Genomic DNA, 15,521 nt, shown 5'->3' with positions numbered 1-15,521 from the left:
GTGGTGTCCTTGTCAAGCTATACCTCCATCCATCTTTCCTAAATAAGAAAGCCTGTATTGACCCCTCCCCACAGACACACAACCTCCTGCAGAATTGCAGATACTTGTAGTTTGAATTGGAGGTTAATAGGTAGCTATGTATTGTTTTATGTGCATTAGTTGGATTGTAAGCTTCCTAGAGGAGATTTTTCTTTTTGTCCCACATAACAGGAACTGCATAGTGTATGTTCCCTGATATTGGGAAATAAATCATTTTGATATAATTTAATTCTTCTCCTTTAATAAAGGGACAGGATGGGATCTTCACTAATGATTGAAACAGCAAGAAACCCCAAGTGTCCTAAGGTAAGTTTAGAGTCTCTTAAATATAACACCTATGGGCTTCCCTGGTGGCTCAGACGGTAAAGTGTCTGTCTACAATGCGGGAGACCCGGGTTCGATCCCTGGGTTGGGAAGATCCCCTGGAGAAGGAAATGGCAACCCACTCCAGTACTCTTGCCTGGAAAATCCCATGGACAGAGGAGCCTGGTAGGCTACAGTCCATGGGGTCACAAAGAGTTGGACATGACTGAGCAACTTCACTTATATATAACACCTATATGCAATTGAAGGTCAGGTGAATAGAATATTATGAAGGCCCTTCATTAAGGGAAAAGTTTTCTTAGGAACTGCTGTTAATAGATTATATTGATTCCTTATATATTGGGTCATTTTATGAAGATACAGAATGTGAATGATGGAGCTTTTCTGTATCAAGTAAAATAAAACAAAAATTTAAGAACGTGAAAGACTGGGACTAAAGATAAAGAATTATTATAGGGTTAATCTAATCTAGGGATTTAAGGGAAACTGTGGCATTTCCCCCCATAGATTTTTTTAAAGAAACTTCATGTGCCTCGTGAGTATATATTAGGTTAATATACAAATGGAATTCCAACCTTTAAAAATGTCAGTGTTACTAGAATGTGTCTTGGTATGGCTCCTCTTTTTATTTATTTTGTGATCTGAGTATTGCTTGAGTTCTGTGTCCTGTATTAAGACTCATTATTTGATTAAGGAATAAGGGTTTATGTACCTAGGAATCCTGTGCAGCTTGTATTTATTCTTGAATAACAAGCTGTAACCATGAAAAATCAGATACAACTCTCTCTATTGCTCTTTCACTCCCGCTTACACATATTTTCGTTCATTCTTTAGATATTAATTATGTACCCCATGTGTCAGCACTGTGCTGGGGACTTTGGATACATTAGTGAGTAAATGCCAACATGGAGTTTACAGTCCAGTAGGGCAAAGTAAGCATTAGTCAAATGATCACACAAATGAGATGCAGTTTTCCTGAAATAAGTGCTTTGGAACACAAAAACAGTTCTCTGAAATCATGTATTTACCAAGGACATGAGGGAAGACTGCTGTAAGGAAATGTACTTTGAGGTTTCAGTGTAAGGGCTGATGAGCAGTCCTGGCAAAGGGAACAGTCTATACAAGAGGAGCCTTCCAGAAATGCAGGCCCTAGAGATTGGACCCTAGGGATCCAAGGGCAGCGTGTGCAATGAGGTTAGAGGGATAGCTCCTTCAGACCATGTGAGGCCTTGATGATGAGATGCAGTAGCTCGTTGGAAAGGACCCAGGGATGAATGCTACACCCCTTGTTTGTTCTCTTGTGTCTTCAGGGCTTCTTGTTTGTTCTTAAAATGTGAGCCTTGCCAGACTTTAAAAAAGAAAAAAAAGAGTGGGTGTGAGGGAACTGCAGCCACCTCAAAAAGTAATTCACTCCTGATAAATGAGGCAACCACCCACACCTTTCGTAATTGAGCCTGCCTGTATACCAGTTAATGGAAAGACTCTAGATTTTAGTATATGGCCAACTCTTATCCATAGTGGCCTACAGACACACTTAGGTCACTCACAGGAACTTGGAATGTGACTTTTGGTTTATAAAATAGCAAAGCACACAGGCCTCTTGCAGGACTTGGCATAGAACCCTAATAACTTAGGCCTCACCAGTACCATTCAGCTTCTTAAAGTTCATATAGCAGGTCATTAATAGATACATCACATTTTATATAAATTCAACTGATACTGATAAAATCTGAGACCCTAGGTGATAAAGATTAGTGTTTTTAATTAAAAAAAAAAAAAAAAACCCAGCCACCAGTTACTATGATCAAAAAGCCTAGAGAATTAGTTTATTGTGTTAGAGTTTCAGTTACTAAAGTCATAATGCTTTCAAAGAGCACAGGAACAAAGATTGATTTATAAGTGATAGGAAATTAGTGTATTATTCATCTTTAGTTTTTGTTTGTTGCTACTACTGCAGTATCATATAAAGGTCTGCAAATTTATGCCTTCTTGAATCTCTTTTTAAGTAGCTAATCAAATCACGCAGTCAAAGAATATCTTTTATTACTGTTCTCTCATAATGCATTTCTCAAAATTGTCCCAGCCCTTGTTACTGTTTTTCCATTAAAAAAAAACAAAAACAAAACCTGTTTAAAAGGATCTGTTTCTGTTAACATTAGGGTTATGTTATACACTTTACCTTGATAGGTACAGTTGTACAATGTTCATTCATACCACTAAATATTTAATTTTTACAGTCCCAAATATTGCTGCTTACAATGCGTATTGTCCACTTTTTAATCGACTAGGTCGCTGCAGTAAGTACCATAGTGAACAGAGGGATAACGCCAAAAGCCTTTGTGTTCAGAAACTATGGACATTTTCCTGGAATCAACTCTCACTATTTGGGAGGCTGTCAGTATAAAATGTGGCAGGCCATCAGAGCCTCATCCGCTGCTCCGGGCTACTTTGCAGAATATGCGTTAGGAAATGATCTCCATCAAGTAAGTTGACTGTGTGGCTTGTCTTCTAAAACTTGACATGACTGAAGAGTTGGCACTTACAACTGAACTTAGAGGGATGCATCAGGGAAACTCTCCTCATGTCTCCATGTGGCAAAAGATGTGTGTGCAATAAAATAGGATATTTTTAGCTGTTTGTTTTTCTTAAATTAACAATACTCTCTGGTTTGAGAGTGTATTTTAGGAAAGATGCGTTTGTATCTTCTGAAATGAGATTCATGACCATTTACAATAATTTTAATTTGATGGAAAAATGAAGTAGTATGTGTGACTGGCTTTCCAGATGTGATAAAAATTAAAAGTGAAACAGTCCCGAAAAATGCAGAATGCAGTCTGTTAACAGTTTTGGTGGATGTATTTGGAAGGAGATGTAATAAAATAGTAATACTAAACATTCAGTAGGTTAGTTAGGTGCTAGACACCTATAATGTCCTTTGTACGCATTTCCTCATTTAATTATGACTGCTTATGATGCTGGAGAAGGAAATGGCAACCCACTCCAGTGTTCTTGCCTGGAGAATCCCAGGGACAGGGAAGCCTGGTGGGCTCCTGTCTATGGGGTCGCACAGAGTCGGACACGACTGAAGCGACTTACCAGCAGCAGCAGCTTAGGATGCAGATAGAGTGATGTCCATTTTGCAAATGAGAAATTGAAAACTTAAGAAAAATTAAGTGACCAGACTAGGGTTGCAGCTGTTAATTGATGGAGTTAGGGTGCTGTCTATAATTATACTATTTTAAAATTTATGGATAAGTGATCTGTTAAGCTGAACATTGTTCTATAATGTTGAATGATATATTCTTTTTCTTTGACAGAGACTTTTATCATAAATTATTTTCCCTGTCAAGTTTTCCCACTATTTATGAAAATCTTAACTCATAGTTTATACTCAGTGATAAAAAAGTCAACAAAGGTTTTGAGCTGATAACTTCCAAAATATAGGTTTTAATGTATGCTTAAAGAGTCGGACATGACTGAGCCACTTCACTTCAATGTATGCTTAGTTTGTTATATGCTACTACACTTAAAATTCCTTGATGGAATCGATAACCTTAACTTTCCTGCCTGGCTCAGTATTTAGATATAGTTGAGAAGAAAACTTATTTTGATAATAAATTTTAGATATTGTTCAAAAACTCATAGTTTTTATATAAATGCATAGCATCTATATATGTGTTAATGTTATAATATCTAAAACATTGTTATCAAATTCATCTTCTATAACTTTATGTACCAGCTTAGATATATTATAAGTGTTACATTCAGCTATCTCATTTTCTTTCTGTCTTACCAGAAGTAATATTATAATCTTGGTAATTAAGAGATTAAAATCGGTTCCTTTGGTCTCTGGAGTCAGTGCAGACTGTTTCCTACTTGGTCAGCTCAGTCATTGCAGAGTTATGTAAGGCACTTCCCATTCTCGCTTTCCTTCGCTTTATTCCTCCCCCTCAGGGCAGAAAGTGCTAGCTGTAGAGCTTTGTTCTGACATTTTATTTCGAGATTTACTGATCAAAATAAAAATTGGATTTTAATATATATGTTGCCATTTGTAACAATGACTTCTTCATATTCCATAGTGTTTTCACCATGTCATAAATGGAGAAATAACAATTTATTCGGAAATGTAATAGTTAATGTTTATAGCTTACAACTTGAAGACTTGTCATGCTACAAAATTGCAGTTATGCCAAATACTAGTGAAAGTTTCAGGACCCTACATTCCCAGACTCCAAAAGAAGTTCTCTCGTTTGCTCTTTATGCTTTATCTAAGAGGAAGTAGTTCTAAGATTTAATTTAGTCCTATAGAATGCAAATCATAAACTAAAATAATTCAGCAATTCTTTTTCCATTTCAGATTAGTGATATTCCTTTCCATGCAAACCAATTTTTATTTTGATGACCTTAATCTTTGAACTTAGGCTGGTCTACAGATTAAAATAATTTATATAAATTTTATTTAAAGCATGTAACTATGCAGAGAAATATGCTCAATATTTTGTAATGACCTCTGAGGGAAAAGAATCTGAAGAAGAAAATACTTAGTTTCGTAAACATATATATATATATATATAAAAGAATTGCTGTGCAGACACAACGATTACACCACCACCACCTCCATCACACCTGAAACTAACATGATATTGTAAATCAACTGTTCTTCAATTGTAAAAAATTTAAAAATAATGCAGAGAATATACTTTCATGTAAATCAATGACTTGATTCCAGAAAGATTAGCACATCTAACTTAAGAATATTCTGATAGAATCTAGAATCTAAGCAAACCATATTTGAGCAAATATTTTCCTTATTCCATATTTCTTTCTGTATACTTGAAGAAATGGCATATTTTTCTCTTCCAAAGACACCATGTAAGGCTGATTAGAGTATTCTAAGATATGAATGATCTTAAGTGCTTAAACAAAGAAAACATTCAAGCAAAGTTCCCTTCCTACTCTTTAAAAGTTGCCAGAACTATAACTCACTATTTATTACAATCCTCTTCTCCTTAGCTCTTAGAATGATTATATTCAGTATTTCTAGTCTCATTTTTAAAATGAGACTGTCATGTCTTTTTAACTGTCATGTCTGACATATGTTTTAATGTAAGTTCATATCCTTTTTATAATCAGGTAAAGTATAAATTATAAATTATGGGACTTCCGTAGTGGCTCAGACTATAAAGAATCTGCCTGCAATGCAGAAGACATGGGTTCGATCCCTGAGTTGGGAAGATCCCCAGGAAAAAGGTATGGCAACCCATTCCAGTATTCCTGCCTGGAAAATTCTATAGGCAGAGAAGTCTGGCAGGCTTTTCCCATAGTCCATGGGGTTGCAAAGAGTCAGGCACAACTGAGTGACCAACACTGAAGCACAAGTTGGTGGATGGGTAGATTTCATTTGTCTTTGTAAAGAGATGAATGTTATTACAGTATTGCGAGGTTTATTAGATGTCCTGGGAAACTATAAAGTAGGAAGAATTCTTCTTGAATAGCTTCTAATGTATTATTTGTCTCCCCAACCCAAGTAGCATCATATTTATCTTGAAATAATTACTTTTTACAAAATTATCCCTTCTCTCTTTCTAACAGCTACACATATTTTATGTGTACAGTTTAATGAAGTTGATCATATGCATATCGCTTCTCTCTTTCCACCTCCTCCTCCAAAATTAAATCATTTTTTCACTGTCTTTGGGGAAAGATCCTGATAAATTAGTTTGCACTAAAGGTTTTTCTGCAGATTCTAATATATTATTTCTTTTAGTCCTTATTTACATTTTAAAACGTTGGGTTCAGAACTCAGAATACATTAACCTAAAACAAATTATGATATTTCATATAAACCTTCCAAGTAAAGGATGTTTTAAGCAGAAAGAGCCTGCCTAGCATTTTCTGTGCTAAATTATGCCTGTGCAGGGCCCCAGCTAACAGTATTCATTTTAACTAGACAAAATGTTGAGAGTGCTTACTGGGTGCCAGACATTATGTTAATCATAAAGAATATGAAGGTTTTTAATAATTGCTGATATATTGTTTGTGTTTCCTGGATCTTATCATCAAATAACTCAAAACTAGAAGATAAACAGTTATAGCATGAGATGATAAATTCTATAATAAAAATATATACAGAGTTAAGAAGTAGTATAAAAAATGTGATTTATTTTGTCAGGATTGGCTTTACAAAGAAGTCTTTTGAGTTTACATATAAAGAATGAATAGTTGATTAGGATAGAAATAGGATGGAGAGGACGGGGAATCCTTGCTTAATGGTTGCAGATCCTATTTGGTGTAATAAAAATGTTTTGGAAAACATTCTGAGTGTTACTGATGCCACTGAATTGTAACCTTAAAAATGCTTAAAAGGACCAAATTCATGTTATATATTTTTTTTCATAATAAAAGACAAATTTTTAAACACCCTGTTAGGGAGTTTGCTGGTAGTTAAGATTTGGCATTTTACTGCCATCACCCAGGTTCAGTCCCTTGTCAGGGAACTGAGATCCCCTAAGCTTTGCTGCATGGCCAAAATTAAAAAAAAAAACAAAAAAAACTAAACATGAGTTGATTAAGAGACATTCATTTGTATGGTCCATCGGTTATTTTCCAGTATAAATTCTGATTTATGATGTGAAATGATTAAATATACATTAAAAGCAGTAAAAAGTATCCAGATATTAGGCTTTTTAAGAAGCACATGCATGATGTAATACAGTTAAAACACAATCCTGTGTACCTCTAAAAGATAAGTATCAATTTACTTAACAAGTTTATTTTTCAAGTCTGTTTTACCTCAGCGCTTAGAATAAGCAGTGGCTGATAAACATGAAGTACACAATAAATAAGTAAATGTGAGTATATGAATACTGTGGGTGGAAAGGCTTCAGGAGATGCCATAAACATTACATTAGCCTAATGACTTGCCGATAGAAAAGGCATCTAACATGAGTAGGCTCTCATCTAACAAGGGTGGGCTAGTAACTCTGTAAATGGCTTAAGGGGTGGTATGCCTTGCCACTGGGCTGAAGTGAATACCAAAAATATCAGCTTCTGCACTATTTTGGATGGAAATCAGGTAAAGTTTAAGGAACAGAAATTTTAATTTTGAAGCAAGCTATTAAAACCATCTAAAACTTGGCAACTTTTGATGGGGGATTAATTTTATTATTATCTCTTCTTGCTAAACCTTGTTTGCCCTTCTTTTCTCCCCTTTTTCTCTTTTCTTAATCCTTCTTTATCAGTTCAGTCACTCAGTCATGTCTGACTCTTTGTAACCCCTTGGACTGCAGCACACCAGGCTTCCCTGTCCATCACCAACTCCCAGAGCTTGCTCAAACTCACGTCCATTAAGTCAGTGGTGCCATCCAACCATCTCATCCTCTGTCATCCCCTTCTCCTTCTACTTTCAATCTTTCCCAGCATCGGTCTTTTCCAGTGGGTCAGTTCTTCTCATCAGGTGGCCAAAGTATTGGAGTTTCAGCATCAGTCCTTCCAGTGAATATTCAGAACTGATTTCCTTTAGGATTGACTGGTTTGATCTCCCTGCAGTCCAAGGGACTCTCAAGAGTCTTCTCCAACACCACAGTTCAAAAGAATCAGTTTTTTGGCGCTCAGCTTTCTTTATAGTCCCTCTCTCACATCCATACATGACTACTAGAAAGACCATAGTTTTGACTAGATGGACCTTTGTTGGCAAAGTAATGTCTCTGCTTCTTAATATGCAGTCTAGGTTGGTCACGGCTTTTCTTCCAAGAAGCAAGTGTCTTTTAATTTCATGTCTGCAGTCACCATGTGTGGTGATTTTGGAGCCCCAAAAAATAAACTCCCTGTTTCCATTGTTTCCCCATCTGTTTGCCAGGAAATGATGGGATCATGATGCCATGATCTTAGTTTTCTGAATGTTGAGTTTTAAGGCAACTTTTTTACTCTCCTCTTTCATTTTCATCAGGAGGCTCTTTAGTTTTTCTTTGTTTTATTCCATAAGGGTGGTATCATCTGTGTATCTGAGGTTATTGTTTTTTCTCCTGGCAATCTTGATTCTAGCTTGTGCTTCATACAGCCCAGCATTTCACGTGATGTGCTCTGCATATAAGTTAAATAAGCAGGGTAACAATTACAACCTTGACATACTCCTTTCCCAATTTGAAAGCAGTCTGTTGTTTCATGTCCAATGGAACTATCCTTCTTTATAGTTTTTATGATAATGAAATGTTTCATCTAAAATAGCCAAATGATTAGAAGTTGCAGAGTATAAATATAGAATTGAAGATAAAAATAATTTAATGAAAGAAATAGCTTTCTGCTGAATTAGAAGTGGAGTATGGTATGGGCATCATTCGTTTTATCCCATTCCTGGCAAACCTCACATGATATATCTACTCAATTTTGAACAGCTATAAACTTTTAGAAAATTATTTTCTTTCCTTGTGGATTCTTCAAAATAATGTAGATTATTGATAATGCTTAGAAATATAAAGCTTGCCTACTTTGTTTAGGTTATATCTGCAGTAAATGAAATTGATACTTTGAAATTGTATTGTTAATAAAATTTCAACTTAAATTGCTTTAATCAATTTGGTTTTATTGGATTTGTGAAAGATCTGGTCTTTATTTATTTGGTAAAACCACAATTCTTTTGCTAGATTTTATATAGACTCTATTAACCACTAAACAAGAATAAAAACCTTTAAAAGTAATTCTGTTCATTTGAGTAATTTTGAACAAAATATTCAGAGCAATCCAAAGTTCAAAAAGAACCTCCGTAATAGTAAAGGAAAGTTTAATAAAGCCAGTGGAGCCAGTGAATTTTCATATGACTTCTTTTGTAGCTGTAGTTTATAAAATAAATTCACTTTAAAGGAATCTCTTGTTTTTAAATCATTTGTTAAATTTATTACATAGTTCAGTTTTCCTAATTGAGTAAATTTCAAACTGTGGAAAATGTAATTTGTTTTCACGTTTGTAAAAAAGAATTTCACTTCAAATTTACTTCCTATATTTGTTTGACTTACATTTTGCAGGATGGAGGTTTGCTCCTGAATAACCCTTCCGCATTAGCAATGCACGAGTGTAAATGTCTTTGGCCAGACGTCCCCTTAGAGTGTATAGTATCCCTGGGCACTGGGCGTTACGAGAGTGATGTGAGAAACAACGTGACGTACACGAGCCTAAAAACCAAACTGTCCAACGTCATCAACAGCGCTACAGACACAGAAGGTTAGTCTGTTTGTTTGCTGTCTTAATGTACTTTGCCTTTAGAATTCGGTTTTTGGTAGACTGTGCTGATGCTCACTGCAAAAAGTACATTGTTATGTCTGTATTGCAGGCTTAGGAAGCACATGGGAGCAGGTCTTTGTCATTTCTCTTTCTCCTCACTCATTTCTACAGTAGCAGCTTCTGTGTGGGAGCTAGTGGTACCTTTGCCTCCTTACAGTTGGAGAAGTAGCTTGGTTGGAGACTCTTAAGAAAAAGAAAAAAGAGGTTGGTTCAGATAAACACAGGATAACACGGAGAGAATCAGAGTACTTCTGGATTATTTAATAACATGGAGGCAAATCAGAATAAGTCCTTACTTCCACTCTGGCTGCCCCTGTAATCTAGCCTTCGTAATAAAGCCCAAGTGATCCTTTAAAATGTAAATTGCATCATGTCTTTATCTGGTTCCAAACCCTCTAGGCTTCTCATCACACTTAGAACAAAACCCCAAAGCCTCATTAACTGAAATTCACCAGGCCTTGGAAGACCTAGCCTTTGAATGCATCTCTTCCCCTTCTCTCAAGCTGTGTCCCCTCTGTAAAGTGTGTCCAGCTACACTTGAATTCTTGCTGTTCCTCAACTTCCTAAGAAGGCCCTGCCTCAGATATCTGTCTTCTGTTTGTAAGGCCTTACCCACATATCAGTATGTGCTCGAGTCCCTCCCTTAACCTCATTCTGGTCTCTGCTCAGACGTCACTTTCCCTGAGAGCCCTTTTCTGTTCACTTTCTAATCTCTGTATCCCACCAGAATGTAAGCAGAAACTTACCCAGCTAACTGTGTTGACTACAATGCCTGGCACATAGTAGGCAGTCAGTATTTGTTGACTTTCTAATTTTGGCCTTTGAGGTCTAGAGCTTCTTATTTTACTATATTATTTTTAAGTCCTACATGAAATCTGTTATTAAATTTGTAAAAAAGAATTGTTCCCACTTAACAGCCCCTTGCTTCTGAATCTTATTCTCTCTCTGTTATCTTATTCCTGACTGAGTCATCAGCCTATACGAGCATCTTAAACTTCCCACTAAGAACGTTTATTTATTAAATGATAACCCAAGAAACTTCCCTGGTGGCTCAGACGGTAAAGCGTCTGCCTACAATGCGGGAGACCTGGGTTCAATCACTGGGACAGGAAGATCTCCTGGAGAAGGAAGGGGCACCCCACTCCAATATTCTTGCCTGGAAAATCCCATGGATGGAGGAACCTGGTAGGCTACAGCCCATGGGGTCGCAAAGAGTCGGACACAACTGAGCAACTTCACTTTCACTTTGAACCCAAGAAAAAGTGACATTCTGAATTTTTCACTATCTACAATTTTGTTATGAAATCAATAAATATTCTTACCATAAGCAGTCTTCTTAGAAAAAGATAGCTTTGATTACCCAGTCTCATGATACTTTTATGTATACCTTGTGCAAACCACATTATTGGCTCACTTGAAATGTTTAAGAAATATGAAATATACTGCCTTTGTGCACATACACTCTAGTTAATGAAGAATTAGAGTGAAACTTGTAATTGCTGGTATTAGATGGTTATTGATGTATAAAAACAGCAGTTGCCTTTGAAAGTTATATGCAAGACCTGATGGTAAAAAGTACAAAACATTACTGAGAGAAATTAAAGCAGGCCTAAGTAATTGATAACTGTGCTCATGAATTCAAAATGTCAGTATTGTTATGCTGGCAAACCACAGATTGGTTTTAGACTTCATGCAACTGCTAGAGAAGTCAAAACGGACTTTCTGTGGGGTAGAGATTAACACGATGACTGTAAAATTCATATGGGTATGCAAAGGACCTAGAGTAACCAAAACAGTTTTCTAAAAGAACAAAATTAGAGGACTTAGACCCTCTGACTTCGAGGCTGTAAAACTACAGTTAAGCAAGGGTGGTGTTTGCATTAGATCAGTGGTACCTAATAATGCAGAAATTGATCCAGACATGTGTGCTCAAAAGATTTTTGACAAAGGTAACTCAAACGGGAAAGGATAATCTTTTCAACAAATAGTACCAGGACAATTAGATAACTGTATTTAAAAAACTGAACCTTGACCCTTGACACCACATATAAAAACTAACTTGAAATGGATCATAGATCTAAATATAAGAGTTAAAACTGCAAATCTTCTAAAATACCCTGGAGAAAATCTTAATGACGTTGGGTTAGGTAAAGAGTCTTTGATAGTACATAAGAGGAAAAATAGATAAATTAGACTTCATTAAGTTATAAATTTTGTTCTTCAAAAGACACTTTTAATAAGAGACAAGCTATCTGCTGAAGTCAAATATTAGTAAAATATGTCCATCATCAGAACCAAATGTACAATCAGATGCAAAACATATAGAAAATACTTCCAATATTTCATATAAGGAATATATAGAGATGAAAACAAAACAAAAAATCAATGGGAAAAAATGAACAGACGCTTCACTGAAGAAGATATACAGGGGACTGATAAGTACATGAAAGATTTTTCATTAGTAGTCATTGCTGCTAAGTCGCTTCAGTCATGTCTGACTCTGTGCGACCCCATAGACAGCAGCCCACCAGGCTTCTCCATCCCTGGGATTCTCCAGGCAAGAACACTGGAGGGGTTTGCCATTTCCTTCTCCAATGCATGCAAGTGAAAAGTGAAAGTGAAGTCTCTCAGTCGTCTCCGACTCTTAGCAACCCCATGGACCATAGCCTACCAGGCTCCTCCATCCATGGGGTTTTCCAGGCAAGGGTACTGGAGTGGGTTGACATTGCCTTCTCCATTATTAGTCATTAGGGAAATGAATATTAAAACCACAAGATACCAGTACACACCTTCTAAAATGATTAAAAATAAGACCAACAATAACAAGTCTTCGCAAAGATAAAGAACAGTGGGACTCAGATAATCCTAATGGTTGACATGCAGAATGATGCAACCATTTGGAAAAGTGTTGTTGTTCTTAATAAGATAATTAAACTTTTACCATATGAGCAAGCAGTTTCATCCATGAGTATTTATGCAGGAAAAATAGAACCATATATCCACAAAATGATTTAGGATTATTTCTAATAGCTGAAAACTGAAGAGAAGCAGACCCAGACCAGAGAGAACAAATTGTGTAATATCCCTACACTGAATTACTACTTAGCAATAAAAAGGAAGAAATTATTGATCCATACTGCAACATGCATTTCAAAAGCATTTTTCTGAGTAGAAACAATAACCAGACACAGAAGAGCTATATATATATTTGTAAGTGTGTTTATATGAAATTCTAGAAAAGGCAAAAGATACGGGAGGAATCAACCATAAAGAGGCATGAAGAAGCTTTTGGGGTGATGGACAATATTCTGTGTCATGGTGGTTGTGATCAAACAAGTGTATACCATTGTCAAAACCTGGCAGTTTAGACATGTAAAATTTATTAACCTTACTGTATATAAATTATACCTTAATAAAGATGATCTCAGGAAATTAAAAAACAACAAAAGGAAGGTTGAAAAGGCATCTCAGCAGTGGCTAACAGTATGACCGAAAACAGAAGAGTCCTGGAGCTGGGATCCTAATTTAACAGAATTATATGGTATATATCAGGAATTGAATTTCATTTCATAATTATATTCAATATTATGAATTCTTTACTTCTGCCGTTAATTAGCTAGAATGTGAAAAATAAGCAAGGCTTTCTGATTTGCCTAAAATAGGGTAATTTAAATAAAATTAGATCATTGCAGAATAACTTGATTTTTTAATTCGCTCTGTCCTCTCTTTGTTTTAACAGAAGTCCATGTAATGCTTGATGGTCTATTACCTCCTGACACCTATTTTAGATTTAATCCTGTTATGTGTGAAAACATACCTCTAGATGAAAGTCGAAATGAAAAGCTGAATCAGCTGCAGTTGGAAGGGTTGAAGTACATAGAAAGAAATGAAGAAAAAATGAAAAAACTTGCAAAAATATTAAGTCAAGAAAAAACAACTCTGCAGAAAATTAATGATTGGATAAAACTAAAAACTGACATGTATGAAGGCCTTCCATTCTTTTCAAAATTGTGATGAGTGTGTGCGTGTAGTCTCCTAACTGAATGCCTGTTGAGAAGATCCACAGAATTCAATAAGGAATCGTGGGGTTCAGCATGATTTATCATCAAAATGCTCTTGAATTCTGGGGAATCCTGAAAAGACAGTGTTTGGACCAGCTTGCACAGTACAGAGAGAGTGTACTTGGTTACACAATTCATATGGAAATTAGGTTTTTATGATGTTAATAATTAACTGTGCTTTAGGAATCTTACTGTACTAGTTGGTTTTAGTACATATCGATGTTGTATTGTTTGATGTTTGAAAATTTATTAATATATGTGCCAAACAAGAACTGAAAACTATCACATTATACTTGGTATTTTTACTTTAGTCACCATAATCATGTTAAATTTATTTAATCATTGATTTTCTTTCATGTGGAAAAACTAATTTCTTCTTCATTACTTTAAACATTACTTAGGTTTTTGATAGCTACATTCTATGATCCAAATATTGCCTCCCACGATTGTCATGTGATCTAAACAGATGCAGAAAAAAAATGAAATTCTCTCTATCAAAGGACTTTTACATTTGAAATATGAAAGAGCCAGATACCGTTTTCTATTCCAAATATGTTTATTTCAACGTTGTTTGGTTCCGAAAGATAGGTGAAGTTCCAGTCAACGACTTTTCCCCCCTAAAATTTCAAGATAATGCTGTGTGTCAATTTTCTAGCTCTAGCTTATCATTCACTCATATAAAATTAATTATTTGAATTTACTGAGGAAATACCCCATCATTAGCAAAAACTAAACTGTTGAAATAATCTGTTAAAAGGCTGATGTCATTTTTAAATTATTTACTATTTATAATGTAGCCTGTCATCTCTTTGTAGCTCTGTCAACAGTATGCTTTAAAAAAATGTTAGGCTTGTTTTATCTTAACTCCTTTAACCATCTAGACTTCACAGAGATTAATAACATATACAGCAACTTGCATCATTGTTTATGCTAACCAAATTCATCTTTATTGTGTTATCTATGTGCCATGTAAATCCTTTACCATGTTTAGATTTGTCAAGGAAAATGAAAAGAGGTGAGTGTCCTTTGCTTTCTCTACATAAACTGGAGCTAAACCCATTACTGTGTCTTTGCATCAGTGCTGCGTAGAGCCAGTGAGGCATGGTTCACAGATGCCGGGGGAGCTGAGAGTCTGGATGCTAATTTGGGCTGCGATGCACAGTCCTTCTGTTTTGACTTGGAGGAGGGTGGATAACCTCTCTGGGCTTCAGATATTTTATTCTGGGAAAGTGGGAAGAGCTAGCTGTAAAATTTTATTTACTCTTAGGGCAACTGGAAAGAAAATTCTACAATTGTAGAAGCAAAAGATTAGAAGAGATGTGAAAATGAATTTTCAGTCCTACAGAGGTAAAATATCTGCTCTTTTCATAGAAGCAAAGAATTCTCTGTTTCAGAAAAAAAAATGTAACAAATTATCCAACTCATCAATTACTTTAAAAATATAGAAAATAAAAATTGTAGCTCAGTCTTTTTTGGATAATCTGTTCTTATTTGTGTGATCAGTGCTGTGCTGGTAACATTTCACTTCTGTACTTGCTGCTGCTGATGTCCATTATTAAAAATGGTGCCTTGGGCAGAGTTGTGTATAGGCTACGGTGGAGAGAGCCTGGCCGGGGTTATAATTACACTCTGCACCTCTCCCTCTCCCATGCCACACTTTATCCAGGAGAGGGTAGGTGACAAAGGAACCTTCTGAGAGGCAGGGAAGTCAGGAATACTGAGCATGCAGTCTGAGGGGACACAACCCCCGCGTCCTGCCCAGCAGTTTCTGACCACTGCCTTCTCCTTTCACTTGGAGTAAATCTGCTAATGACTGAAGGA

At 35.9% G+C, this 15,521-nt stretch overlaps 1 protein-coding gene across 5 annotated transcripts in view; it reads left to right on the top strand.

The window, feature by feature from the left end:
• The window catches only part of PNPLA8 (patatin like phospholipase domain containing 8), a 50,559-nt gene extending 35,391 nt beyond the window's left edge, over nt 1–15,168 (top strand). For all 5 annotated transcript variants that reach the window (XM_061414007.1, XM_061414006.1, XM_061414010.1 and 2 more), the window contains 4 exons: nt 288–345; nt 2,652–2,846; nt 9,384–9,579; nt 13,379–15,168. In XM_061414007.1, the coding sequence (XP_061269991.1) occupies nt 288–345; nt 2,652–2,846; nt 9,384–9,579; nt 13,379–13,653 (724 nt within the window). In that variant the 3' untranslated portion in view covers nt 13,654–15,168. The remainder of the gene's footprint in view (nt 1–287; nt 346–2,651; nt 2,847–9,383; nt 9,580–13,378) is intronic.
• The last annotated feature ends 353 nt before the right edge of the window (nt 15,169–15,521 follow it).

The sequence above is a fragment of the Bos javanicus genome, chromosome 4 (assembly GCF_032452875.1).
Source record: "Bos javanicus breed banteng chromosome 4, ARS-OSU_banteng_1.0, whole genome shotgun sequence".
Lineage (NCBI taxonomy): Eukaryota > Metazoa > Chordata > Mammalia > Artiodactyla > Bovidae > Bos > Bos javanicus.
The sequence above is the reverse complement of the archived record's forward strand: the minus strand, read 5'-3'. Positions and strand labels throughout refer to the sequence as shown.